We start from the raw sequence: 27,113 nt of genomic DNA, 5'->3' as shown, positions 1-27,113 counted from the left end.
TCATATTTACCATCCAGAGTTACACCGTCCTCGTATACATAGTCCGATAAAGTCACGGGCTGCTTCCTCGCGTCTGTATCATCCTCATAGCAATCGGACAATTGACCCCTTTCTCCATCCTTCTGGTATTTAAGAGTATCGTAGTACTGAGACATCTTTGCTATGGTGAGTGGACACAACCTCGCTCTCCGACTGTCGGGTTCTAACTGACTATCTCGTGGTCAGTCAGCCAGGGGTAGCGACGTGTGTCGCTCTCCGGCTGTCGGGCTCTAACTCACGTCCAGCTTGACATATCTGGGAGGTCTGTCAGTCAGGGATCACCACGTGCGTGACATCATCGTCAAACCCCCCGAGGGCATACGTTGCTCCACATCAGGGCGATAAACACCCGTACACTACCATCAAAGCCTCGGGGGCGTATCTCGCATCTCTCTCTCTCTCTCTCTCTCTCTCAAACAACGACAAACAAAATGTTTACAAACACGCTCAGTTTAATAGATAACACATATGTCAATCACCACACAGGTGGGGACTCGTCGTCCCACCTCTGGGAGTTCTCGTGAAACCCGGGGCGATCATCCTCCGTGTCCACGTAGAGTGACGGTGTCGAATCTTGTAGGGCGGAGGCTGTTACATCGTCAGGGGTGGTGGGCAAACGGCGTGGACTACTCTCCGGAGTAGAGTCGTCCTCTACCGTATACACTACGGGACGTCTTGTGGGAGCTACCACCCCGTGGTCCCGACACCCCATCCTCGCTCAACCCGCACGCCTTCCTAAGCCCTTGAACTGCGAGCAGCTCATCCAACGTCCTGTTGTCTGAGTGCTCACGTCGCACGTTTTTTTGAGGCATTTGGAGCACTTCTCAACAGGTATTACCATTTCTCCATCCCAGAGGTCGCTCTCTGCCACCTCCTTCTGTTTCTTGCACACCGCAGGATCATTGGGGCACCGTCTGGCGTAGTGTCCCTTTTCCCCACACTTGTAACACTCTGCCCCAGGGCAGTTAGGAGACCAATGATCCGCGCTCCCACATCTGTAGCATTGGCCGTAGCTGGGGGTGCCGGATTTGCCGGGTGTACGCGGGACCGAGGCGGTGGGCGCTTTAGCGTCGACCATCCTCGCAGGGGCGGTCATCACCCCGCCGCCTAGCTTGGGGCAGTTTCTTCTGTAATGTCCCTGCACGTTACATACCGTGCAGGGTTGGGGACACTGCATCCCCCAATGTCCAGAACCCCCGCACCTGTTCCCGCACACTGCCTTCGGGCAGTGCTCAAAAACATGGTCGCTGGATCCCGGACATTTCCAACAATGCTTACGCTCACCAGTACACGCAGTAGCAACAGCACCAGCAGCGGTATTCACAACGTTGCAAGCCATGTTGAGTCGTAGATACAGGGAGTGAGTCTGTTAAAAAAAGATGTGTTGTCAATCCACGAGCGAACAGCAAGCACAACTATTCTGTATGGGGTACGCGTGCTTATATACCCGTACGCGCATAAGAGGGGAGTATTATCTCGTACGTGGTAGTCACAGCGCACGACAGCCGTCACCTAGTTGACGCGTCAAGTGGTGAGAAAACTGACATGCTAAATCGCGGGATTCAATATAGCATTAGCCGCTGGCCATATTGTCTATCGCGGACAGGTTAAGTGATGAGAAACTGTCATACTACGTCGCGCGATCTGCTATTACACCATCCTTTGGCCGTATACACTATTGTGGTCGGGTTAAGCCATGACAAACAAAACAAATCTGCTACTACATCGTGCCATCCACTATTACACTAACCAGTGACCGCGTAATCTACCGTGGACAGGTTAAGTCCTCAGAAAATTGATTTCATACATATATTGCAAAGTCCGTCCAAAACAGCCACAAGCTAACACCTTTTAATCGAGTCTACGACATATAAGTATCGTCAAACAAAGCTGTCGCAACCCGTGCATCGCCATAATAATACGCTACACGAGCAAATTTATATTACTACTACTACATAGTATGGAGCACGGAAACGCGAATGGTTATGACGATGTCTTCATCGTCATGGACGAGCACGACCCTGAGTACGAATTACTCGAAAATAATGAAAGGGTCATGCCTCTCTTAGAACACGGCGATGAGCAAGACGACGACGATATAGTGATATATTTTTCAGCGGACGACGAGGAGTACGAGCGCGTCATCAGCAGCGACACACATCATCAGTCCGGGGCAGGTCAGCCACCAACAACACCACCCAGAAACGACGAACACGGCGACCATGTAGGGGTTGAAGGAATGGAGGTACGAGGTGAAGACGACGCTGACGGCCAGCACTCCCATACTAACTATACGCCAGACACTGTGTTTTTCTTACGACAAATACGTCGCATGGACAGTCGGCGATATAGGGTGTCCAACATCGTGTATTTGTTCAGGTTTCTACAGCGATTCCTGGACAGAGTACATGGCGGTGTGGACGCGGAACACGACCTCACACGCGGCTTCGACACCCTCATAGCTCATCTGGGGAGCTTGGAAGGTACGTCATTAATTTAAACTAGATAGTCGTCATATGTTGTTCCAATATAATATACGTTATTTTCGCATACTTCAGTCGGGTGTTCTAACTCTATCTTTACAAAATATTCAATCCAGTTTAAAGGCGTTGTTTACACATCACAAACTAATGCATTGTAAAACAAAACCACCACGCTGAATAGATCGTCGTCATGACGCCAGTAAATAATGAAAATTGTCGAAATCTTAACAAAACTTTACACGAAAACACGTCTGTTCACACGAACGATATTTGTATATGCGTTCGACACCCTCATAGCTCATCAGTGTAGCTTGAAAGGTACGTCATTAATTTAAACTAGATAGTCGTCATATCTTCCAATATAATATACGATATTTTTGCATACTTCAGTCGGCTGTTCTAACACCATTTTTTACAAATATTCAATTCAGTGTAATGGTGTTGTTTACACACCAGCTAATGTATTGTAAAACAAAACCACGACTCTGAAAATATCATCGTCAGTACGTCTGTAAATAATGAAAATAGTCGAAATCTTAACAAAACTTTACATCAAAGCATAACAGTTCACACGAACGATATTTGTATAAGCGTTTTTTAGTTTTTATATATGTATCTTATTTTTCGCAGAGATACGCCCAACGGATGTCGTGACGCTGTACGTAGAAAACGACGATCTGCGGGCGCCGGTCTGCATACCGTTTGTCAGGTTTGGTGAGCTAACGGGTGACACCATATTGTGGGCTATGGAACACGTCGCCCAGTCCAATACATCTTTCACGTTCGGCTGTACCATGACGATCAAGCTGCATATAGTTAGGGATCCTGCCGCTGTGGGTAGGGGTAATGGCCGTCTGTCTAAGAAACAATTAATTACTCTACAGGAGTTTACTAGACGTAAGACCAGTAGGGGTGGCTCAATCACTAAAATAGACAATGTCGATAACTTGTGCTTAGGTCGGTCTATAGCCGTAGCAATGTACCTTCTCAGGCAGGCCTCGTTACCCCGAGATGTGACCAAGAAGGAACGCAGACAGCGATACACCGAGCGAGAAGCGTTCTTGAGGGATGCGAGAGGCGTGCAAACTAGGGCTACCGAACTTTGTAACGAACGAAGCGGGTCTCAGACAGCGAAGCACACGAAGGTCGTCCCGCGTGGGAGGCTTTTCAAGCATGTTTGAGGGACGAGGTGCGCTTGCACGCATTACACTATCACACCCGGTAGCGGTCCTTCTGTTTTGTACGCCCCGCACACCCCGCCAGGCATGGGTGAACACATCCCGCATTGATATTTTCTGGTGGCCAGCTAACACCCCCCGAGGCGGTACAAATGGTCACTACGATTGTATCAATTCAGTAGCGGGTTTGTACGGCGATAACAAGTATTGCAGGCAATGCCTTAGGGGGTACAAAGCGGACGACAGACACGCGTGCACTAGAGAGTATGCGTGCGGAAAATGTGGACGTAAGGGTAAAAGCTGTCTTTACGATTTTCGGCGACAGCAGCGCGATAGGGTGGTACCCGGTGGTAATGTCGGTGATCGATTGGAGCTGCTCGGCCATCCTTGCCAGCGATGCCGTGTATGGTTTCCTACTGCGGACTGTCACGAGGCTCATATCGCCAATCGTATTTGCGTGCAGAAGAGAATCTGGTGTCCTCAATGCCGCACCGACAGAAATGCGGACCACGAATGTCTCGAAGTTGACAAAAACAAAGTGTGTCGTCGGTGTAAGAGTCTTTTCGGACCCTCTCACCGATGCCACATGTCTGTCGACGTCGCCGAGAACGAGGACCGTGATAGACCATGATCTCACCAAGTATATATTTTACGATTTCGAATCCATGTGCCACGAAAACGGCAAACACATACCCAACCTATGCGCGCTCTCCAGTTCGGTTATGTAAGTGCATGGGTTCAGAGTCTGAATACTTGTGCGAGACGCCCCTTGGCGCACCGAGAAAATAACTCAATGCGCACTTGCGGATAATAAACGGAAATAGTCATAGACGGTCCCCATACCGAGACACTCGTCGGGTCAGTTTTTTCCCGGTTAGTGCTACCACCACCTTCAAAAACACGCCCGAATACCACAACCGCGATCGCCTCGAGGAGGACACGCAGCGTTCAAAATGCTACCGCTGCTGACCACGACCACGACGACGACGACGACGACGACGACGACGACGACGAGGGTGGTAACCCAGCCATCGTGGTCGTGGCTCACTACGCTAAGGGTTATGACAACCATTTCATTTTGAAATCGTTGTTAGAACATCTTACGCAAAAGCCGGAGGTTATATTGACCGGGAGCAAAATTTTGAACATGTCTGTAGGGAGACTTCTATTCCGCGACTCCCACAACTATATCCCCGATGCTCTAAAGGAATTTTGCAAGACTTTTGGTTTGGAAGCCAGTGAAAAGGGGTATTTTCCACATCTCTTTAACACAATCGGCGCCAACCAGACAGCTCTCCTGAACAATCTGCCCGCCGTGCATTATTACGGCGCAGATGGCATGTGTCGGGACGATCGGGAGACCTTCCTCTCGTGGTATGGGGAAAACAAAGGGAAATCGTTCAACATGCAGGTCGAGCTTTTAAAGTATTGTCGGCAAGACGTGGCCATCTTAAGACGGGGTTGTGCGAAATTCATAAACATATTCCTGTCTCTGAACGACGTCAACCCTTTTTACGACTGCATCACTTTGCCCCACGCCTGCATGTTGACGCTTAGGCGACACCATAGCCATAATACCTCCCGGTGGGTACCAGGACAACCAGCCACGGCAGTCGAAAATATGCGCCGAGTGGTTAGCGTCTCTGGAACGAAACCGGGGTCTACGTCTGGATCGTGAAGTGTCCTTCACCTGTGGTGTCGATGTCCACGACGATGACGACACCACAGCCGCGCAGAGACCGCATACCTACAAAGTAGACGGTTACGATCCGGTCGCGAAAGTAGCTTACGAATTCTAGGGTGTTTCTGGCACGCTGCGGCACGACGTGTTTCCCGCGTAGAAGCGGAACATCAACGACACTTCACGGTTCGGCACTACCCTGGCAGACAGACACGACCGCACCATGTATCGTTTAGGTCTTTTACGACAACACCCGGAAGTGTCTGCCATACACGCCATATGGGAGTGTCAATACAGAGCCGGTAGAGTCAGGGAAGACCAGCTACCCGACGAGGCTACCGTACCTCTCAAACCTCGGACGCGCTTTTACGGGGTCGCACTAATGGTATCCAATTACACAAAAGTGTGGGAGGGTGAAAGATACGGTACGCCGACGTGTGCTCGCTGTACCCGTACGTGTGTAAGAAGGGCCGCTTCCCCGTATCCCACCCTCGTGTTATACACAATCCCGAGATAGACGAATTGTTCGAATTGGACGGTCTCATCAAATGCGACATTCTACCCCCTCGACGACTCTATCACCCGCCATTACCGTATCGCTTAATGGTAAGCTCTACTTTCCTCTCTGTCGAACGTGCGCCCGACAAAATGAAGAAACAGAGTGTCGGCATACCGACGATGAGAGGTCATGGGTGGGTGCCTACACCACCGTAGAAGTGCATAAAGCGTTCGAGAACTGGGTTATGTAGTCAGGCGTATTTTCTCCGCATGGCACTTTTCCCGGTTCGAGGTTTACGACTCGACATCGCAGACACCCCGGATTGTTCGCCGGATATGTCGACAACTTTTACAAGCTGAAACAAGAAGCTAGCGGCTACCCTCCCGAGTGTGTCACGGAGGATAGTCAACGCAGTTTCGTCGACGATATTTTCCGAAAGGAGGGATTTCGTATGGATCCCTCCAATATCAGATTCAATCCGGGTATGCGAGCAATAGCCAAGTTTATGTTGAACAGTCACTGGGGCAAATTTGGTCAGTCTAATGACAAAACCCAGTGTCGGTACATCACAAACGAGCGCGACTTCTACGACCTCTTTCACGATAGGTGCATAGATATGAAAGATGTCGTATTGGTCAGCCCTGACACTCTACTCGTCACCTTCGCTCCCATTGAAGCACACCGAGTTCCACACACCGCCAGCAATCCCGTCATAGCCGCGTGGGTCACGGCGCAAGCTAGGCTAAAACTGTACGAAGCCTTGGAGTGCCTAGGCGATGCCGTGTTGTACTTTGACACGGATTCGGTCATTTACGTGGAGAAGGAGAGCGAGCCTCGACCTCTGAAACTCGGAGATTCTCTGGGCGAATGGACTGACGAGATAGAAAAGGGCAATTGGATCGACGAATTCGTGACCTGTGGACCGAAAAATTACGCTTATCGATTACATCATCGACCGCGTAAAGGCCCTCAGGAAGTTTGTAAGATTAGAGGTTTTACCTTAAATTATCACGCCTCGACTCTTTTGAATTTCAAGGCCATGGTCAACACAGCTCTCCAGACCCCAAAAGCTCGCACGAAAATTCGCGTTACGTACCCTCATTTTCTGAAGAGGGCGGGGCTAAAGCGAGGGCTGGACATACATACCGTGAGTCAATCTAAAGATTACGGGTTTTGCTACAGCAAACGTCGCATCATCGCCGACCCCGTAACCTCTAGCTTGACCTACACGGTACCCTACGGTTACGACACCAACCCCGCGTGATTCGTCCATCGCGCTCGGTTGGTAAATAGTCTGGCATCCCGCCAAGTCGCCATCTCTCTCTACTTTAGTGAGCCACACACCCCCAAACGCGCAGACAGACGCGCCACCACACGCTCGACGCACGTTTACTATCTATCGTCATGTCACGACAGCCGAACGGATGGGGTGTACCAGGACGACATGTTTCAAATCAATTACGCCCTCACTAACGCTCTGTCGCACGTCATGGTAGCCCTCCGACACAGCATGGGCTCCTCCAAACCAACCCCTCAACGACAACGCGAAAGAGACGCCACACCCCACACAGACCGTCCCATCACTGGACAACCCGCCACCACCGTCACCACCACCACCACCAACAACAACAACAACAACAACACCCACCAACACCAGCACGAAAACCCACCGGCCCCCCAACACCAGCACGAAAACCCACCGGCCCCCACCACCAACACCACCACCACGGCCGCACTCATCCAAACTCGAAGCCGATCGACACCCACGTGTCGCAAGAAGAAAAGGAAGAAGACGAACGGCGGCATAACGACAACGACGACAGCTGCCAACGAGAAGAAAAAAAAACCCTCGAAGAAACAAAAAACGGCGCCTTCTTCTCCTCCCGCGAAGAAGAAGAAGAAGAAACAACTGTCGAACTCGACGGTGAATTACAGAGGCTCGTGGCTGAGCTGATGGGGGGTAGCGACGAGTGAAAGCACACCCTCCCCATGACGTAATAAACGAACGGACCGTAGTCCGTTGAAATGTAAAACCCATTATTTCTGTCGTTATTTTCGCTCGTGTCTCTGTCTCTCTGTTTTCACGCAGGGAAAAACAACAACAAACAAACAGCTATGGATTCGTTATAAAAGCATCACATAAGCGCTTTTATACGTTTATTTATACTCGAAATATCTTCGGTTAATCGACGCCATTCTTCTGTGGAAATAGATATACCTAAAATTGTCGCTTTGCCGGCTAGAAATTGTCTAATATCGATTATAGGGAGGTTTTCTTCATACAAACGGAAACACGTTTTGTTGCCGAAAGGCGAGCTGATTCCGCGATACACCCGGTATCCGTTAGGCTCGCACCCGCCGTCGCGCGCTAACGATTGTGTCTCGAGGGGTACCGCTCTCGACGAATGTGGTAAAGTTATCGAGATCAACGCGCAGCACACGAATAACTAGAGTAGTCGCCAATAGCGCGAGGACAGAGACACACTCACGCTTTAATGGCGATTTTCGTCTCGGCGTGGAAGTTTCCCCGTTTTATCCATCATCTCCATTCTCGAATAAACGCTGATGACAATTTGTAGCAGCGTTAGCAGCATTGTTTGGACACAACAACACTACGCCGCAATCGCTCCAAACACTGACCATTCACACTTCCCTCCCCTTCTATATATATATATGCACGCACCTGCGCGAGAGAGAGAGAGAGAGAGAGAGAGAGAGAGAGAGAGAGAGAGCGAGAGCGTTATCACGTCCGCCTCTATAGACATGGCTGGCTATCGCGCACCAGGACAGGAACGGTTAGTAGACAGAACTCATTTCCAGTTCCCTAAGATATTCAGACTCTTAATAGGAGGTCCTAGCGGGGCGGGTAAAACCACATTCGTAAAGCACATGCTAGAAAACGATATCGATGGTCCGTGGCCCTTACTACAAAAGCTACCCGACATCGTAGTGTGGGTGTATAGCGAAATGCAGCCTATATACGACGCTATAAAAACGATATGCGCGAGGGGTGGTATTGAAATTCATTTCGTGCAGAAGATTAGCGACGACATAGAAGGCTACGTAGACGCTTCCAAGCATAACTGGCTAGTGATTGACGACGCTGCGGGTGATTTGACCCGGAGGACGAAAAGAGCTACTTAGATGGTTCGTTAAAAGGTCCCATCACAGACAGACCAGCATTCTATACTTACAACAGAACATTTTCGCTGACACCGTTCCACAGAACAATCAGCTTAAATTGCACGCACGTGGTTGTGTACAAGAACCCTCGATAGAAGCCAGATAGACCATTTAGCTAGACAGATATTCCCGGGTCAATCGGGATTTATAAGAGATGCCTACGCCCATGCTACGTCACAACCCCACACCTATATAATGCTGGATTTAACGCCGAACACACCCGACGAGTTTAGAGTGCGTGGTCACCAGTTTAACAGGGAACACGGGGAAATAGACGTATACCAGCCTAAGCAAAAGTGAATAATATGGATTGCCTCAATGATAAGGGTTGCGTGTCGGGGGAAAGAAATGCTCGCGGACGACGGGAGGTTGTCGCCACGAACACCGCGGACGAAGACGGTAGTAGTAGTAGTAGTGGTAGTAGTAGTAGTAGCAGCTATGACGACTATTCTTCGACATCTCCCGACGGATACACCGACGGCTCTAGTATGACCGATGACGATGCGACGACCAGTTCTACTTCTTCTTCTTCTTCTGCATCGTCATCGTCTGGGGACGACGATAGTGACACGCTATGGTATTGCCGCGACGATGTAGGCGCTTACAACGACGGCGAGAGTAGCAGCGACGATACCGGGGATGATGTACCAGCCACGAGACGTCGAGGGGACTCCCTTCTGTGGCGTTCACCTCGAGCAAGCAAGGGTGGACGACGTGGTGACACTACGGACTCGGCTATCCCTCCGATACCGCCACCCAAGCGTATTTTGAAAAGGAAATAAATAATCATAAATATAACGGTCACGCGTTTTAGTCGTCATTTGGCGGATATCCCCCAGCGTAGTGCGACATCCCCTCGGGCAAAATTGATGGACAACATGCCTCGTTCTAACGGTAAATTACTGCGGGGTATGCCGACCCGGCGGAGGACGACGGCTATTAAGAGAAACGGTATTGCCAAAGGCGATTCGTCCAACAGGGTAAAAGCTAACGCGGACATTCTACATTACTTATGTAGGGCTCCAAGCGCTGTCAGATCGCGGTTAGTGGGGTGCTTACCCAAAGAAGTCATCGACGCTTAGCTTAAGCGACTGCCGTTAACGTGTATTCCGGCAATCTACCTATGACTGATGACCAGAGGCGCCGATTAAATTGTAAGAAAAGAGCTTTTCATACCCTATGTCAGAGACACAGGGTTTCGCAGGCTGGTAAGAGGAAAATACTGGCGCAAAAGGGTGGTGTATTACCTCTGTTATTACCCCTTTTAGCACCAGTCGTAACAAAGCTTGTATCGAGCGTGGTAGGGTCTTTTACCGGCTCTTAATACCATACCATGCCTTCCTCCTTTACCAAAATGGTCGTGTTACCACAGACAGCGTATTCCCGCCTCGTAGATTCCTCTCGACACGCATCGACGGAGTCTCGACGGAATACTCTCCTCTTCGGGAAACGCTCTTTTACTGAAAGAAAGGCGGAAAATTTAGACGACTTGAGAAATGTGGCGACGACACCGAAAATCCCGATGATAGGACGTTATCGGCACCGATTAAACTACACGAAAAAATGGCGCTATAATGCTCTATTGGAAGACGCTCTAGATTTACAATCGAGAGCCCGGCCGCGTGGAGGGTTTAGTCAAGAGTGGAGGAGATCACACGCTTTTCCCGAGGACGGATAAATGATGACGGACTAGCACCGCTGACGACCGTGTTCTGCTACGGAAGTAAAACCGTCGGGTTTAGATGCAACGCTTTCTAAGGTTTTGTTCGATTTACCTAAAACGTACAGACAAGATGCTAAACATATTACCGACTTCATTAAAAGTGATCCTGATCTGGAAGTGTCTGACGAGGGAACTTTGAGCTATAAGGATCGTCTCTGGGGACGGATACGTTGCGCGACGTATTACACGAATTGACTAAAAGAAAAGGTAGCGGGAGTAAATACAACGGCGTAGCGGGTTTCCTGTCGCCGAGAATGGCGGAGTCTGGAGCGAGCACTACGGGTATTAAAACGCGATGTACGTCCGAAGGGAGCAATAGTACCGGAGGTCACGAAAGAAGAATCGGGTAATGAGGAAAGTAAGAGCTCGAACGATTTCGGGGAGGAAAAGAGGGTAGGCGCGGTCCGAGGGCACCGACCGACAGCGAAAGTGGGAAACCTATTAAACCTTACTGGTTGAAATGGTTGAAACGTGTTTATTACGATGTGACGAGGTTTTGATTCGCGCGTGGGTCTCTTAAGAAAATTGTCTGAGGCTAAGGAGCGTAAGGGTACCGTCAAACCTACCCCGCACAGGTAACCGTTTGGTTAAAGAGACAACCCGCTGCACAGTCTACATAGACCCCACCCCACCAAGCTTTCCCAGAACACCTTATTCCGCCACAGTGTGTAGAAAAGATCAATTGTGGCAGGCTGACTTGTCGGACGTGTCGCTAGTATCAGTAAAGTGAATAATGGTTACAAATTCATATTATGCGCGATTGACGTGTTTAGCAGATACGCCGTTTGCCGAACCGCCGAGGATAAAAAGCTAAAACCGTGGACCGATGGTTTCAAAAGGATATTGGCCCGGGCTAAGCCTCGTATGTTTCTTAGCTTAATGACCGATAAAGGTAGCGAATTTGTGAATAGTACTTTTAGACATCACGTTGAGAAGGTTCTGAGGAAATCGTTTTATACTAGTCAAAACGACGACGTGAAATGCGCTGTCGTGGAAAGATTTCAGAGAACCCTAAAGACACGCTTATGGAGATATTTTACCACGGTATCGCAACCTCGGTACGTGGAGGTGTTGCCTAAAATATTGAAAGCGTACAATAACGCTTACCACACTACCATCGGATGTAAGCCTAGCGACGTGGTAACCATCCGTGACGAGCTCGGGTGTGGGATCACGCCACAGAGACAACAGCCACGGGCAAAATACTCTGGACGAAAAAGCGCTATCTTCATTCGAACGCTTAACAATACCTACTGCCAGATACACCCGTGAGGATTTCTACGAGAAAAGGGAATTTCGATAAAGGGTATGAGGCCAACTGGACCAGAGAAATATTTTACGCTGTCAACAAAGTTAGAAACGACAGTCTATAAAATACGCTATAGAAAGCTATAAAAGAACATTTTATTGGGACGAGTTACAAGTGGTATCAGAGCCAGAGGCGTACGAAGTAGATAGTGTAGTGAAGAGAAGGATCAATAAGGCTACCGGTAAAGAGAGCTGTTAATCTGATGGAAGGGATACCCTGCCAAAGAATTCGACCAATGGCTACCAGAAAGTCACGTGGTAAGGAAATATTCAAAAGGGCTTGACGCGCGCGGAGAAAGCTACCACTACACACCATTCTGTTATGCGCACTGGTCGTATGCTACTTGTCTCTGAGAGGTACCACGCCCCCGATCTAGCCGAGGATATAAAGAAGGTGGAGGAACCGTTGTTTGAATTACTAAAAATATCACTGTCACGCGCAGACGGTTCATAGCTCTCCCGGTTTGCTAAGCAGCCGACAACCCTCGTCTGTCACCGAACGTCAGCGTATGGGAGAACGAGACCGTACATTATGAGTAATGGTGCGAAACCGACAGATTTTACCTTACCCTACCTAGCGATGCCAGCCCAGAAACTCGACCGGATAATGTACAGCACACACGTACACCGTAGATTTACCATACCCTCTGAAGGTAGATAGAAAAATAATTGAGAGTGGGCGTTAGTACTGTACAGATACCCGTGACATGGCACAATTTACCCGCTCCTCACAATACTTTCAGCGCGTATATTACCGTACCCGTACGTGAGAGAGTGTATAAGAGTGGTAGGGTGATCAAGGATAAATGCGGTTTACAAACTAAATTTCTGGGACCGATAATGCTACCGCGAAAGGAATTATACGATGGCGAGACTGTTAGATACCATGAATAGTTCCATTAACGCGCGGTTGCAAGCGTGGCGTGAAGAATATCATAAACATAGTAATGCCGGGGGTGGTGTGGAAATAGATATAGAATTGATAACGCCTAAAGAGACCTGTAAATATTTGTACTCCCGGGACGATTTAGTTTACATGGCCTCGGGCTTTGAGGAGAGCGATTTCGTTGGGGTGGATGTTGACGAGGTGAGACACGTTTTAGGTAAATGTGGTCCTAGATTCGACGTGTCGCCCTACCTGGCTTCTATGTTGGGTTTCACTACCACCGTGCCCGAGACTGTGGGCGACACCCGTGTATGCATACTAGACCCCAGAACGACTCCCGTAGCCGATACGTGTTCCAATTTCTCCAAAGAACAGCTTTTCCATAACATGTACGTCTATTCGGACATTATCGACGACCAGATCGTCGGTCACACGCTGGCACCTCTGCTGACGTTGATACCCGTGAAAAAGAAAATGATGAAAGATGTAGTATACGTCAGCGAAAAAAATCCTATACAATATTTGTCTTTAAAATTTGACGAGATTCGTTCTGTGACTATTCTTATAAGGGACGATCGCGGACGACCCGTGTCATTTGCTGGCGGTCGGTCGGTGGTGATACTGCATTTTAAAAGCGAGGGGTGACATACTAACGATGTACGGTAATCATGGAGGTCACATACCGGTGTACGTCGGTAGACATTACGGACAGGGTGGTGCTGGTCTCGGAAATATATTAGGCGCTATAGGTAGAATAGCAATGCCTCTGCTAAAGTCGACGGGTAAAGTATTACTGAGGGAGGGTGCCAAAGCTGCCGCGGGTGTTGTGGGCGATGTGGTGTCGGGTAGTGCAAAAGCGTCAGAAAGTATAAGACGGCGTGGTAGTAGGGCGCTTAAAAGCACAATGTCGGGCGTTTTGGGACCATTTCAGACAGGAACGTCGAACGGTAAGCGCAGACGAATTAGTACGGGTACTCAGACACCGATAAAACGTAGGAAAAAACAGAGGATTTCTACGGCTGGCGTGGGACGTGGCTCCCTGCTGAAAAGAAAGAAGCGTAGGAGAAAGGTTAAGAGAAGCTTGGTATTCTAGTAAAGATTAAACGTAGTTTCAAATGATGATGTCGGGGAATATGGATCACGTGCAATGTGGTAAAAGTGAGCTGGATTTATTTTCGCTACCGGGTATGGTTTCCACGATGACGGATTCACACTGGACCAAATATAGTCCCGTTACGGGTCTGGGACAGTTGGACGGTACCATAAGGTTTGATATCAATAACCCTATAAACAGCTACGTAGACCTGGCCGAATGTTACCTGAGAATTGTATGCGAATTTAAGACGGCGGATGGTCGCGCTTACCGTGGCTGACAATGTGGTGGGCGCGAGGATGGTGAGACGGTGACTAGACACAGAGACGTGTGCGCACCAGTGACAAACACTCTACATTCTCTATTTCGTGAGGTAAGGGTGATAGCGGGGTCTAACCAGCTAGAATTAAAGGACAGCCTGGGTACATACCCGTACAGAGCGTTTATCGAGATCGCTACTGAGTTGCGATCAATCGCAAATAGACAGCAACCTGGTAGCAGAATTTCATTAAAGATAAGGCGGGTTGTTTCAATAACTTCACTCTAGGACAGGGGAATTCTAACCCGGGATTCGAGGAACGACGACGCAAATGCGTCCCCAGTAGACCCGTAGAGCTCGTAGGGAAATTACACTCTGATTTGTTTATGCAGCATAGATATCTCATAGATGGCGTGCCTTTAAAAATTGAACTGATACGTAGTCCGCATAATTTCTACATGCTACACGGTAGCACAGACCAGGCTGGTACTCGCATACCCGGCTATGCTTGCCACATACTATCGGCCGAGTTTCATGTGAGACAGGTAAACGTAGCACCCGCCATTAGAGACAGTCATATCAGGGGTTTGACGCGTGGTAGCACTGTAAAGTATCCTATAGCCCAAGTGAAAACCACGGCACACGACATCCCTCAAGGCTTGAGAGAATATAATTCTGAACACTTAATAATGGGTCATATACCTAAAAGAATAGTACTAGGTCTCGTCGACAATGAATCCTTTGCGGGGGTTTCTAATAAAAATCCTTTTAATTTCCAACCTTTTGCGTTGACTGAAATAGCCGTGAAAGTGAACGGTCAGGAGGTAGGTAAAAGATGTCATACGGTCAATTTCGAGCCCGACTCTACGCGAATGTATCAGACATACCTGGAGCTGTTTAGAAATACGGGTGGTTTGGGGAGAAATTCCACGCACACAGTGACTCTGGAAGAATTTTTAGACGGTACTACGCTGTTTGTGTTCGATTTAACGCACGATTTGGGTGCCGACATGTCACACGTGTATGCGAAGAGCTCTGGTAAGGTTGGCATAGAATTGAAATTTTCGCAGCCAACGCCCCGAGCCTTGACGCTGGTGTGCTATAGAGAGTTGGACAGTATCATAGAATTTGACCACTTTAGAAATGCTACTATACACTGATGTAGACGACGGAGGGGTTACATATCCTTCTAAAATGTTGTACGGACGAGATTTACAATGGTTTGGACATAACGACCCTTTTCTTAAAAACTACTACGGTGGTATCAGTAGTAGGGATACCTTGGAAGAGGTGTGTGGTAATAAAATACGCAATATTATGCTTAGCGGGGTGAAAAGATTGAAATATCCCATTCTGTTTATTTGCAACACTGACAAGAAGAGTGAGCCGGGCAGTCACTGGTTCCCGTTAAGTATAGAAGCACCCGGTAGATTACACATACACGACTCGTACGGGATAGATTACACGCGAATTTGGGTAGAATTTCACGATTTTGTGTCAAAATATGGTCGTTTGCAATATACCCACAATAGAGTTGGCGTGCAGAGTGTATCGTCTGTAGCTTGCGGACACCATAGCCTATATTTCAGTAGCTGTCGTTCTAGGGGTATTTCCAACGACGAGATAGTGAAACATTACAGTGAAAAGAACACGCTTAAGAACGACTCGACGGTTTTCAAATGGTACGATGATAGCGTGAAACGTATGCTCGAAAAATTCTAAATAGGCGCGGGAGTAAGGTTGTGTATTGTTAGTGGATTCTGTTTTGATTAACGGTGACAGAGACCCGTGCGTGTTTGCTCCGACACGTTGGTATAACGAAGCGTGGTGTACGGGTGCTTAGTGCCTGAGGGTGTGGATTGGCGTATGCCCCCCGGGGATTGACGATGCTGTCACCCCCACCGTCGCTAACCTGACAGCTCGACTTCCCACGGAGGGATTGACGATGATGTCACGCACGTCGTTACCCCATGACTGACTGACCTACCACGGAGAGATTGACGATGATGTCACGAGCGTGGTGACCCCCTGACTGACTGACCTGCCACGGAGGGATTGACGATGGTGTCACGCACGTGGTTACCCCTGACTGACTGACCAGTCAGTTAGAACCCGACAGTGGGAGAGCGAGGTTGTGTCCACTCACCATAGCAAAGATGTCTCAGTACTACGATACTCTTAAATACCAGAAGGATGGAGAAAGGGGTGAGGATGATACAGACGCGAGGAAGAAGCCCGTGACTTTATGGGACTATGTATACGAAGACGGTGTAACTCTGGATGGTAAATATCGTTTTCAACGTGGGCACGACAGCTGCGGGAAACAACCAACGGTGGTGCACAGAAAGCTGTTGGTGGATTTAAGTGAGAACTACTGTCACGAAACGATGTTATGTGGCTACGACAGGATGGCTACTTTTAAGGACTGGCCCGAACAGCTGGTTCAGAAGGGTAGACAGCTAGCCCGGAGAGGGTTTTATTATACCGGTGTTTCGGACAAGGTGGCGTGTGCCTGGTGTGGATTACGATTGTGGAAATGGTGTGCCGAGGATGATATCGACTTTGAACATAACAGGTTTAGCCCCTGGTGCTCATTCCTGAAAATTACGTGTCCCTACAAATTCGATAGTGATACGAGGACTTATTTGTGAACTGAGAGCTGAATTGTGAGTAATACGATGTAATATAACCATATTTACGAATAAAATTTGTGAAATGTTGTTTACTTGTCTCTGTTGTGTTTTATAAAAGAAAAGTGTTGACGATGTCTACCTCGTGGGTACATTTTTTGGGGGGATGGTTTTAAACAATGAAGAATACGATGTTCGTACGGTCTTGTATTGTAGAGAGCTTTACATAGACTGTACGACTCGATGGTAGAATATAACCGCCTTCCCGTGATGTATTGTAGAGAGCTTTACATAAACCGGAGGGCGTGTTATTGAGCGTCTTGATGCATTTGTTTTGCTGTCTTGTATTGTAGAGAGCTTTACATCGACAGCACGACATTTACAGACCTCTTTTTCAAAAATTGTTCCCTGTTTGGGGTTTACTATACGAGGTAAAGAACGTAACACTCCGTACTGCTTTTTGTACCTCACAGATTTGTTTTTATGTAGAATATCACCGTCTTGTATTGTAGAGAGCTTTACACAGACGCGTGATTAAGAGTGTGTAGGTATGTCTTGCGGTCTAGTATTGTAGAGAGCTTTACATAGACTGTACGACATTCCCTAGCCTCCTTCAAAATTTAAATGGCACGCTAACGGTGAGGTGGAGGTTATTTGACGGATGCACTCGGATTTCTTATGGTCGCCATTTGTGTGTGTGATGTGACAGAGATGGCGAGTGAGCGCCTTTTTTCCCTACGTCAGACACTGTGACGTCTTTTTTCCTACGTCATAGCGTGGTTAGCTCCTATTTTCCATCATGGCCTCCACGTGACGTAATGATGGTGGGTGTTTTTCCTACGTCACGGGTGGGTCAACGTCATAGTGGTGGCGAGTGTTTTTCCGACGTCACAGGGCGGTCAACACCTCCCCGTGACGTCATGGTGGTGGTGAGTGTTTTTCCGACGTCACGGGGAGGTCAACACCTCCCCGTGACGTCATGGTGTTGGGCCAGCGCTTCCCCGAGGGCATATTACGTCACCTCGGAAAAGCGCTGGCACCTTACTACTGTATTTCAATGGCAGATCGGCGATATGTCATATTTTTTCACACACCTCAAATACACCCTAACAATTTTTTTTTAGTTATACAAATATCACTATTACTTGCAAACACCTTTCGACTAAAGGTATATTTCCCTTCTAAAAATTAAACGAATATGTGAAAGAAGTTTTTAGCGATATAATTTAGTCTTTCTTCGCTGTGTACTGAGAATTGAAGCCAGTGAGCTAGAACATGCCCACTTGTAACTTTACTACAAATCTACTGTACTTATACTGACACTAATAACAATTATTTGACTTAAAATGAAGTGACAGAATAGGTAACTTATCTTCTACATGTAGGTTTTCAGTTGTCACAACACTCAGCGTATGTAATCAGCTGTTGAAAATAAACCGGGCTCAATCTTAAAAACTACGCTACCGCCATATTGGCTACACTGGTCACTTGACGAGCCGAGGCATAGCTTAGAAGCTTTCCGAGGAGTGACCACTCCCCCTTATATAGTCTCCCTGCTCTAACTTAACAATTTCATTTTTGTGATCAGATTAAATCTCGCCTGAAAAACATTTTCATCTATGTTTTAGATGAATAAAATTGTACGAAAACAGTAATTTTCAGTAATGCGGCCTTTTTTTTTAAAGACAATTTCAAACGCAATTTGTTTTAGACCGGCAAACTCAGCTTGCGGAAATTACCTTGGGAAATGTTAGTATTGTAATTTCAAAATTTGAAATTCAAAGTGCGCTGACAACTATTATTAAACACGACGCCGAAGTTGAGGTTCTCCGGATTCAACAAAACTATTAAAGGTACGTTCATTTTAAACTTTTTCATCATTTATGTATTAATGGTATCTTGCAATGAGTTCAGCAGGTTTCATGTTATTCTCATATGATTTATCTAAATGTATCGTATATCAGCATGATACAATTATCTATGTGCCGTAATGTCTGTAGGTTGTCAGTTATAACTGACCCGTTCACTCATTATGAGCATAAAGGTTACGATAGGATCAAATCGCTTCATTGTATGGTTGACTACCTGTCACACTATATTTCACTGTAAGAGTTGAAACCTCATCGCGCAGACATTAAAAGCTCTACAGCTGTTTATTTTCATTTGAAAATATAGTTGTATAGTATGATTTGTGATAATGATCAATTTGTGTAACAACTGACATTGGATTGTAAGAAGCTCTGTTTAATGTTGTTATATTCATAGTAATGAAAACTTTGTGTGACATTTTGAACCGGTTTCTTTGAAGTTGTTAAAATCCCCTCGCACACGCACGTGTTTCAAGTGACAATGATTTGTGTACGTGCGTTCTCTCTTAACGCGCTTTCTGACTTTGATATTGACCAACATTTCAGGTTTTTGATCTTTGATCTCTGCTCAGGGTTGCAGGGTTGCATGTGTACTTACACTCGCTCTTATTGGATGATATTAAAATTGTCACTCAAACCGGTTAGCTTTATAAAGACTGAAGAGAGAGAAAATAATTACAGCCCGCAGTTACGTTGACAATCACAGTATTGTTTACTGTTTTCTTGGTTGCAAATAGCGACCTGCCATTTGCAAGTAAATGTAGACAGAGATCGCACGCTCTGATATGCCTCCCTCTCAAGGCACAATTATCACATCTAATTGGAGCAGTGTATCCGAGGGTCATAATTATAATATTGCATGGACCTTCGGATGACTTAAGGATAAACTTGGATTTGTTTCCTCAACTGGAGGTAAGTTTATTGATTGTGAGTTTATTTTTAGACAGTATGTTTTCATTTCGCGTGGATTAGGTATCGTATGCTTCCGTACATTCACCAGGAGATTCGAACTTACACCCTCGCTGTTACCAATCTAGCACTTTACACAACTGAGTTAAACCAGCGTTGCAAACTCCCGCCTGCCTGACCGTCCGGGACGGTCTGTTTTGCGACCGGACGGTCAGTTTTAAAAAGTTGCACGCCCGATGGTCTGGCTGTTGAATCAGCGTAATTTTGTAATGTATATAATGACTAAAAACGTGTTATTGTGCCGATCGATAATTTCGATGTTATTTTCACATATTGGACCTAATAAATTACGAACATTATTATTTACGAATTCATCAAAAACTAACCATGAAATCTTGATCATGTTTCCGCGGCGTGTATGTATTTACGCATCCATTTTTATCACACTAAGCTACCAAATGTACATGTAATGGATTGCGCAATTGGCTGCTATTTAAAGCATTGGGCAATCAGATACGGGCTTTCCCGACCCCACCCGCATGTAACAATGTTTCAAGGAAATCATTAAATAAATTGAATAAACTTATGAATAAAATCAACTATAGCACTCATAAAAGTTGTCAAACGTACATATAAAACTACTATTTCCATCTTTTTGTGCGATCATGCAATACGAGTCAAGTCACTGACAAGTGACATCTCGGCTTTCGCCGCCTCAATCTTCACGCTTGGACACGATGTTTAATGCGAAAATATATGCATGAAGCATTTTTGTCACAGGTCATAACCTAGCACGATACGTCCAATAAGTTCCATAATTTAAGTATACATAGCGTTTTCATGCTTAATATGTTCCGAATAGCATAATTTTACCCAAAACTTTCGTCTAAATATAAAGGTTTTCGTTTACGAGGGCAGTATCCATTGCCGTAATATGAGTGGCTGCCTCATGTCACGTGTCTGATTTTGACCAATCACGACTCTTATAGCAGACTGTGGCGAAAAAGCGTCATTAGAAACCAATCTTTATCCAATAAAACCGGTTCTTACAACTGTGAAAATACTCTCAGCAAGGGTATAGAGATATTGTTGATGTTCAGAGCTTTCGAACGATACACGCCATCAAACGATTCGCCTCGCATGTTATTCATACGAAGCTTCGAAAACGGAGGTATTTGCCGTTGTTGTGTCATGTTACCGATCGGAAAGCCACTGATATCGGGAAATAGGCGACCATACATATTTCTTAAATAATATGTATGGTCGCCTATAAAGATTTCTTAAATAATATGTATGGTCGCCTATTTCCCGATATCAGTGGCTTTTAATAATTTTCTGATTACGTAAAAATGAAAATATAAAAGAAAAAGGCACGGGGATGTTATGACATGTCACAAATGGAAAAAAAATCGCCATAGTTTTTGCTTCTTTTGTGATATTTCTGGACATTATAAATGCTTGAATTTTCATTAAAAACGCAATTTATTTAAGTTGTAGCTGTATTATTTGAAAAATGTTAGAAAAATACATTTCATATTTATCAACAGCGGGATTAGATCTTTTAATTTTGCTGTATATCTAGAATCCAAGTTGCAACATTAAATGTCATTAACAATTTAGTTATATGATGGCATTGGGATTTAAAAAATGTCAAAAAGAGCTTTAGGTCAATGGCCTATCGCCAGACACCCACTCAGGACATTTGTCCTACTGATTTTTATAGGCTTCAAAATCACTGTTAACCCTGAAAATTCTGGACTGGTAACTTTCCAGCCGGTCTGGTAACTTTTGACAGTTACCAGACCGGTTGTCTGGCCGAAATTTTGGGGAGTTTACAACACTGGTTAAACGCGTAACTGGTTGGAAAATGTTAATTTATTGAGTCTGGTTTGTAAGAATAGTTTTATGCAAAACCGATATTCAGTACGTGTATCGCGAAATAAACTTAAAGTATGTGTTATGAATGTAGTGTTACCTATAATTAGTGTTATTTGCGATTTGCGATGTGCAATGTAATTTGTTTTCGAACTCCTATGCCTTAGACGTCAAACGCAACCATAGGCGAGCTGTCCAAAATATGTACGGTTGCGTTTGGATGAATATTTAAAAAAAATATATATATAAATATATTATGGTTTGATATTTATCAGATTTAGTACGTCATTGTAAAGAATCTGTAAATAGACTGACAAAGCTGTAACTTGTAATCTATCGCTCAATCTTCTGTGTAATGCAGGCAAGAGATTAATAGCTTGTTGGTTTTCAAACAGAAAGTGTTAACAATATATCTTTCTTTACAGAGTATTAAGGGAGGGTGTAGCGTCATGTAAAAGTGTTATCGGTGTAGGGCAAGACATCGATGTTAACGGGGAAATATGCTCGCGTCAGTAGTCATTTTTATTTCTTACATTTACATATCTCAATTATTCTGAATGTACAATTGATTAACACTGAACGGTTTCAAAGTGACTATTATTTGATATTTTAAGTTTCTAAATCTATAATGTCTACTTGTGCATGATTTCAAAGTAATTGTCATTTTTATGTTTTAAACTAACAATCATTTTGAATAATTTTCCGTGTTTAACCTTCTATGTAATTGTAGCATGTGAAGAATGTTTATTAATAGTTTTATTATATTTTTTTAAAGTTAGTTTGCGATTTGTGTTTCAGATAGATAAACCTTTCTGTTACAGAAAACACTACAATCAACACTTCATTCCTACCGTTACCGTAACCTCTACCCTCTTCACCTCTACCCATAGTCAGCCTACCCTACCACACCTACTCCTACCTTAACCTCTAACCCCAACCACGTCTGTTCCTACTGTGAGACGAACTTAAGAATAATGCCGACCTGTCTTTTGAACCCGTGCATCTGAATAGCGGTGCAGTGCATTTTACCATTAAGGGGCTGAGAGTATATAAAGCGAAGCGTGTCAGTCTACTCTCGCTCTACTGGAACGGGCTCTATTTGCTATTTTGCGGTTGACGATTTCCATATACAACCCAATTCAACACTCGAATTTATGTGTTTAACGATGCAAAAAATACCAAAAGGTTAATTTGTGTCCTAGCCTAGGTTCTCTGTGTGTGAATATTTTATGGATAATACGTTTACCCAATTTAGAGTGCAACATGATAAGTTTCAAATACCTGCAGAGTTTAATACTCTTTTAAAAGTCCACTTTACAAGATACAAGTATACAAATGCTCGAGCAGAAACACAATGCTTCCGAATCATTGCGTAAAAAGTGATTACTGCAAGGATCACAAAATTCAAGTGCGCGAAGTTTTCACACCTGTTCCCCCTTCGAGTAGGTAGTGGATCAGTTCACGGCACGCTCCCCCTCTCCTTTCACAAACGCGTCTTTCGCGTACCTCATTCTAATGCTGGTCGGACAGTACGTCCACCTCTACGCCAGTTGTCACCACACTCAGCAATATTCCAGCTATATGGCGACGGTATGGAAATAGTCTGGACCAGATAATCCATGGATCAACAGCATGAGCATAGATCAGCGCAATTGGGAACCAATGACATGTGTCAACCCAGTCAGCGAGCCTGACCACCCAATCCCGTTAGTCGTCTCTTAAGACAAGCATATTTTGTGGCAAGCATGGGTTGCTGAAGACCTATTCTACCCCGGATCCATGTGTATGGGTAAGGGGAAACGATACTTAGGTCACATACACTGAGATTCATCACAAGCATCACTGTTCAAAGATAATTTCTTTATTTCGTATCACACCATAAGAAAGGTAATGCGATTCAGGTGGTTTGTCTGTGGGTTGTCCGTTTCCTCACTTGTGTGCACCAGCAGCAGATGCTGACACTGCAATACAGAGAAATATAAATATAACATCCACATAAGGGGAATAGACAATGTGAATTCGTCATCTATGTACTTCAGTCTATATATTTAACTATACTCACTGGAAATACGCTGCCTCACGTCCATCAAGATCTTTCCCAACAGATTGTGACCACGCCAGTTTAATTCGTTCCTAATCCTAAAATCTGAGAGAGAGAGTCCAACTCCCCATAATCTGTCGTAAGGGAATGCCTCTACTAACACCTTGGGGTATGTGTTCAGCAACAGAGACTTAAGTTCTTCAGATTGAGTGAATTTGACATAATTGGCTTTTTCCACCACTTGTGGACTGATCGTATGCCACACGGTCGGATCAAAGATTTTCACACGTTTACCTAACTGTTTCTGTTCAGATGGAGATGATGAATTCAAAATACACTCAGCAATAAATGTATCTCCAAATGTCAAAGCTTTGCAATACATATAGTACTGCTCGGAACAGTTAAAGGTTTTCCCATCCACTTCTATCTTTACAGGATAGTGTTGACTGAAAGGACTGTTTCTCGAAGAAGTACACACAGCGTTCATCTTCAACAGTTATCATGTTGTTAAATAAAGACTCACCACGTGTATAAGGTGTAGGTCTGTTTCTCATCTGCACATCATAGGGTGGTGGTGGTGGGTACGACATAGGCGTCGGTGAGAGCGGTCTTCCGTGCCCAAAAGGTAGCAGGTGACCTGCTTGAGTCGGAGGTTGTGACATTGACGGTTTACCGTGACCGGCTGCTGTGGGTAGCGGTGAGGTTTGTGCAGCAGGTGTCGCTGTCACTGGCATTGGTCCGGACGATGACGGTTGCCCCAGTGATGGCGAGGTTGTATTCGTTCCAGACGGCATTATTCCAGATATTTCTGGTTCCGGTATGTCGGGCAGTTGGTGGACCATCTCAAGGTCTTCTACTCTCGCCACATATTCTTTTGCCCCCTCCATAAAAGTTTAAACATATCGGCGGTCACTGAAATGTTCTTCTTGACCCCTCTCGCGTTCCAATTTGTCAGATGGACATAGACCACTCCGTTAAATAAATTTATGGAAAGATAATGTCTCTCCCCAAACTGGTACGTGTTGTCTGCCATTGTCAGCGATTATTCTCAAGAATCTTCTCAAGATTCATCTCAACGTGTCAGGAATGAAGTGGTGATGGAGCAAGACTTTGCAACGCATATTTATAGTTGGTCTTTCTACACATGTGTTTTTCAGATCGTGAGAATGTAATTAAAGTGTGAGCAACTTTGCTTTTCCCACACAAACCTATTCTTTGACACCATATTTTCTTAATCTAAGTTTTAGCCAGTCGTCACGAGTCTACAACCCACTTTTCAAAAAAGCAAACAAAGGCTTGTTTGTCCACACCCGAATGAACTTATTAACTGTAGAGTTCGCACAATGACATGTCACGATTTTTGTATTTTTATAAAGTAGAAAAAAAACCACCCTAACAGTTTAAATGTGTTAGCAATAAATTCAATATTACATATCCTACTGAATCACCATCACGTGCATAGCTCCCTTTTCACACCCATGACATCGTGACACTCTCATTGACATTAACAAGTTTGAAATTCAAGAACACTATTGTTTTTCAATACCTCTATTAAATACATCGTCACGTTGTGACCCACCTCAGTCTAAAGAATTTACACAGTCATCAGTTTCAGAATATTGTTCAAATGCGCACAAAAGTTTTGTAGGATCACACCCAGGATGAATGGGTTTCTCACGATTTCATACCACAATGACCTGAAAATCTAGAACCTACTCCCTTCTGATTACGTTTATATATATACATGAGTTAGAATTTGTCATTTCTTATCACACTTGTTCTCTCACACAAGGTTACATCATTTCTAGGTTCTCTCACGCGGTGGACTTGTGCTTGAAGTTAAACCAATCAACTTAAAGGTAAGTAATTACACTGATTGACAAGTTATTATTTTCCATTTACATCAGTTACTATCACAGTTCAATACGACATTTCCTTTACCTTTTTTCAGTATATCTGTAAGTGTGACATACTGTAAGAATAGGAGATGTAACACCATTTCTTTTTTTTCCAGGTCGTTAATCAACATGGGTGTTCTGTTTAGTTGGTGAATAACCTCTACTCATAATGTCTAGTCATACCACTTTTTTAGTGTTCATTAGTGAACATTGTCATCAAAGCTTTAAATATAAACATAATTTATTACTTCATCAATGGAATTGTGGTAAACAAAACATTTAGCCGAAAAGATAATTTGAATCAACATGCCAAAACCTGTAAGCAAAAAGTTGATTATTGTCGTCAATGTCAGCATTGCTTTCAATATGTTCACAATGAATCAGCGTATCAAAGCCACACAACCAACTGTTTGACAAATAGAGTTTCTGATCATGCATGTCAAACATGCCATCAGTCCTTTCCAACCACTAAACGTTTAAGACTGCACAAAAGTAAAACTGGTCATGATATGGTAGGGAGAGGTAAAGCTAGGAAAGCTAAAACACACACAGTGCCTGTACCTCGCCCCGATTCACCTCCAACTCCACCTCCTACATCCACACCCCCTTCCCATCAACCTACCCATGCTTCTGCTGCTGATGTTTCAAAACAGTGTAGGTCATCTTTGAATGGAGATGTCAAGGAGTATAATTTTGAAGGTGGAAATGCTACTGATGCATTACATTTTCTAGTCAGACAACAAAGTAATGTTATTTCGACTCTTGAAACAGAAATACGTGAAAAAAAAGTCACTCAAATGGAGTTTATGCTTACACATCAAAATGGAGAAACCAAGTGAGGATGGTAGTTCAAATTATCATGAACCCTACTTTAGAAATAGCATGCAGATAGCTACACAGGGGAGTGATTTGATTGAACAATATTTGGAAGCCGTAAACATTATGCTTAAAACGCTAGATGATTATGAGGGGGTTCATTCAGGATTAAACATTGCCGTTCTTGTCCTTTTGAAACTAACTGTGGTAAAGTTTACTCCACTGAAAGGTGGTAGTTATATTCCATTGCCACCAGCACTAGCTACGAGAACCAAATGCATTGTCAATATCAAAAATGAAAACAATGATCTATGTTTTGTTTTATCCATTCTTGCAAAATTGCACCCAGCTCCTCATCACAAAGAACGGGAAACTTATTACCACCCCAAACACCCACCATGTAAATAGACTAGGGGTTTACCTATTTCCATGACTTTGAAACAAATCCCCTGTTTTGAACAACTTAACCAGTTGAGCAGTATGGTTTTGAAGATGGCTCCTTGTTTTACATCACAAATGAACGGTAACTTACATGAAAGCTCACAAAACAAAACTTTTCTTATTGTGGCTGATTTCGAAAGTTTGTTAGTACCTGAAGAAGACAATAGTTCTCGTGTAAATAAGCATGTTCCCTGCAGCTATGCTTACAAGGTGGTCTGTACTGATGAACAGTATTCCAAACCCATTCAAACTTATGTAGGGGAAAATGCTGCAGAACACTTTATTGAAAGTATGTTAAGGGAA

The 27,113-nt window shown here is 45.0% G+C and overlaps 2 protein-coding genes across 2 annotated transcripts; one reads left to right on the top strand and one right to left on the bottom strand.

The window, feature by feature from the left end:
• Positions 1–757: 757 nt before the first annotated feature.
• Positions 758–1,378, bottom strand: LOC124269424 (DNA-binding protein HEXBP-like). Its single transcript, XM_046704429.1, has one exon. It carries the CDS (start codon positions 1,376–1,378, stop codon positions 758–760), a length of 621 nt encoding a protein of 206 aa, XP_046560385.1.
• Positions 1,379–9,368: 7,990 nt separating this feature from the next.
• Positions 9,369–9,845, top strand: LOC124269423 (osteocalcin 2-like). Its single transcript, XM_046704428.1, has one exon. It carries the CDS (start codon positions 9,369–9,371, stop codon positions 9,843–9,845), a length of 477 nt encoding a protein of 158 aa, XP_046560384.1.
• The last annotated feature ends 17,268 nt before the right edge of the window (positions 9,846–27,113 follow it).

This window comes from Haliotis rubra, unplaced genomic scaffold, assembly GCF_003918875.1.
Source record: "Haliotis rubra isolate DU_JTF1 unplaced genomic scaffold, ASM391887v1 Scf145, whole genome shotgun sequence".
Lineage (NCBI taxonomy): Eukaryota > Metazoa > Mollusca > Gastropoda > Lepetellida > Haliotidae > Haliotis > Haliotis rubra.
Note: the sequence above shows the minus strand (reverse complement) of the source record. Positions and strands in the feature narration are given on the sequence as shown.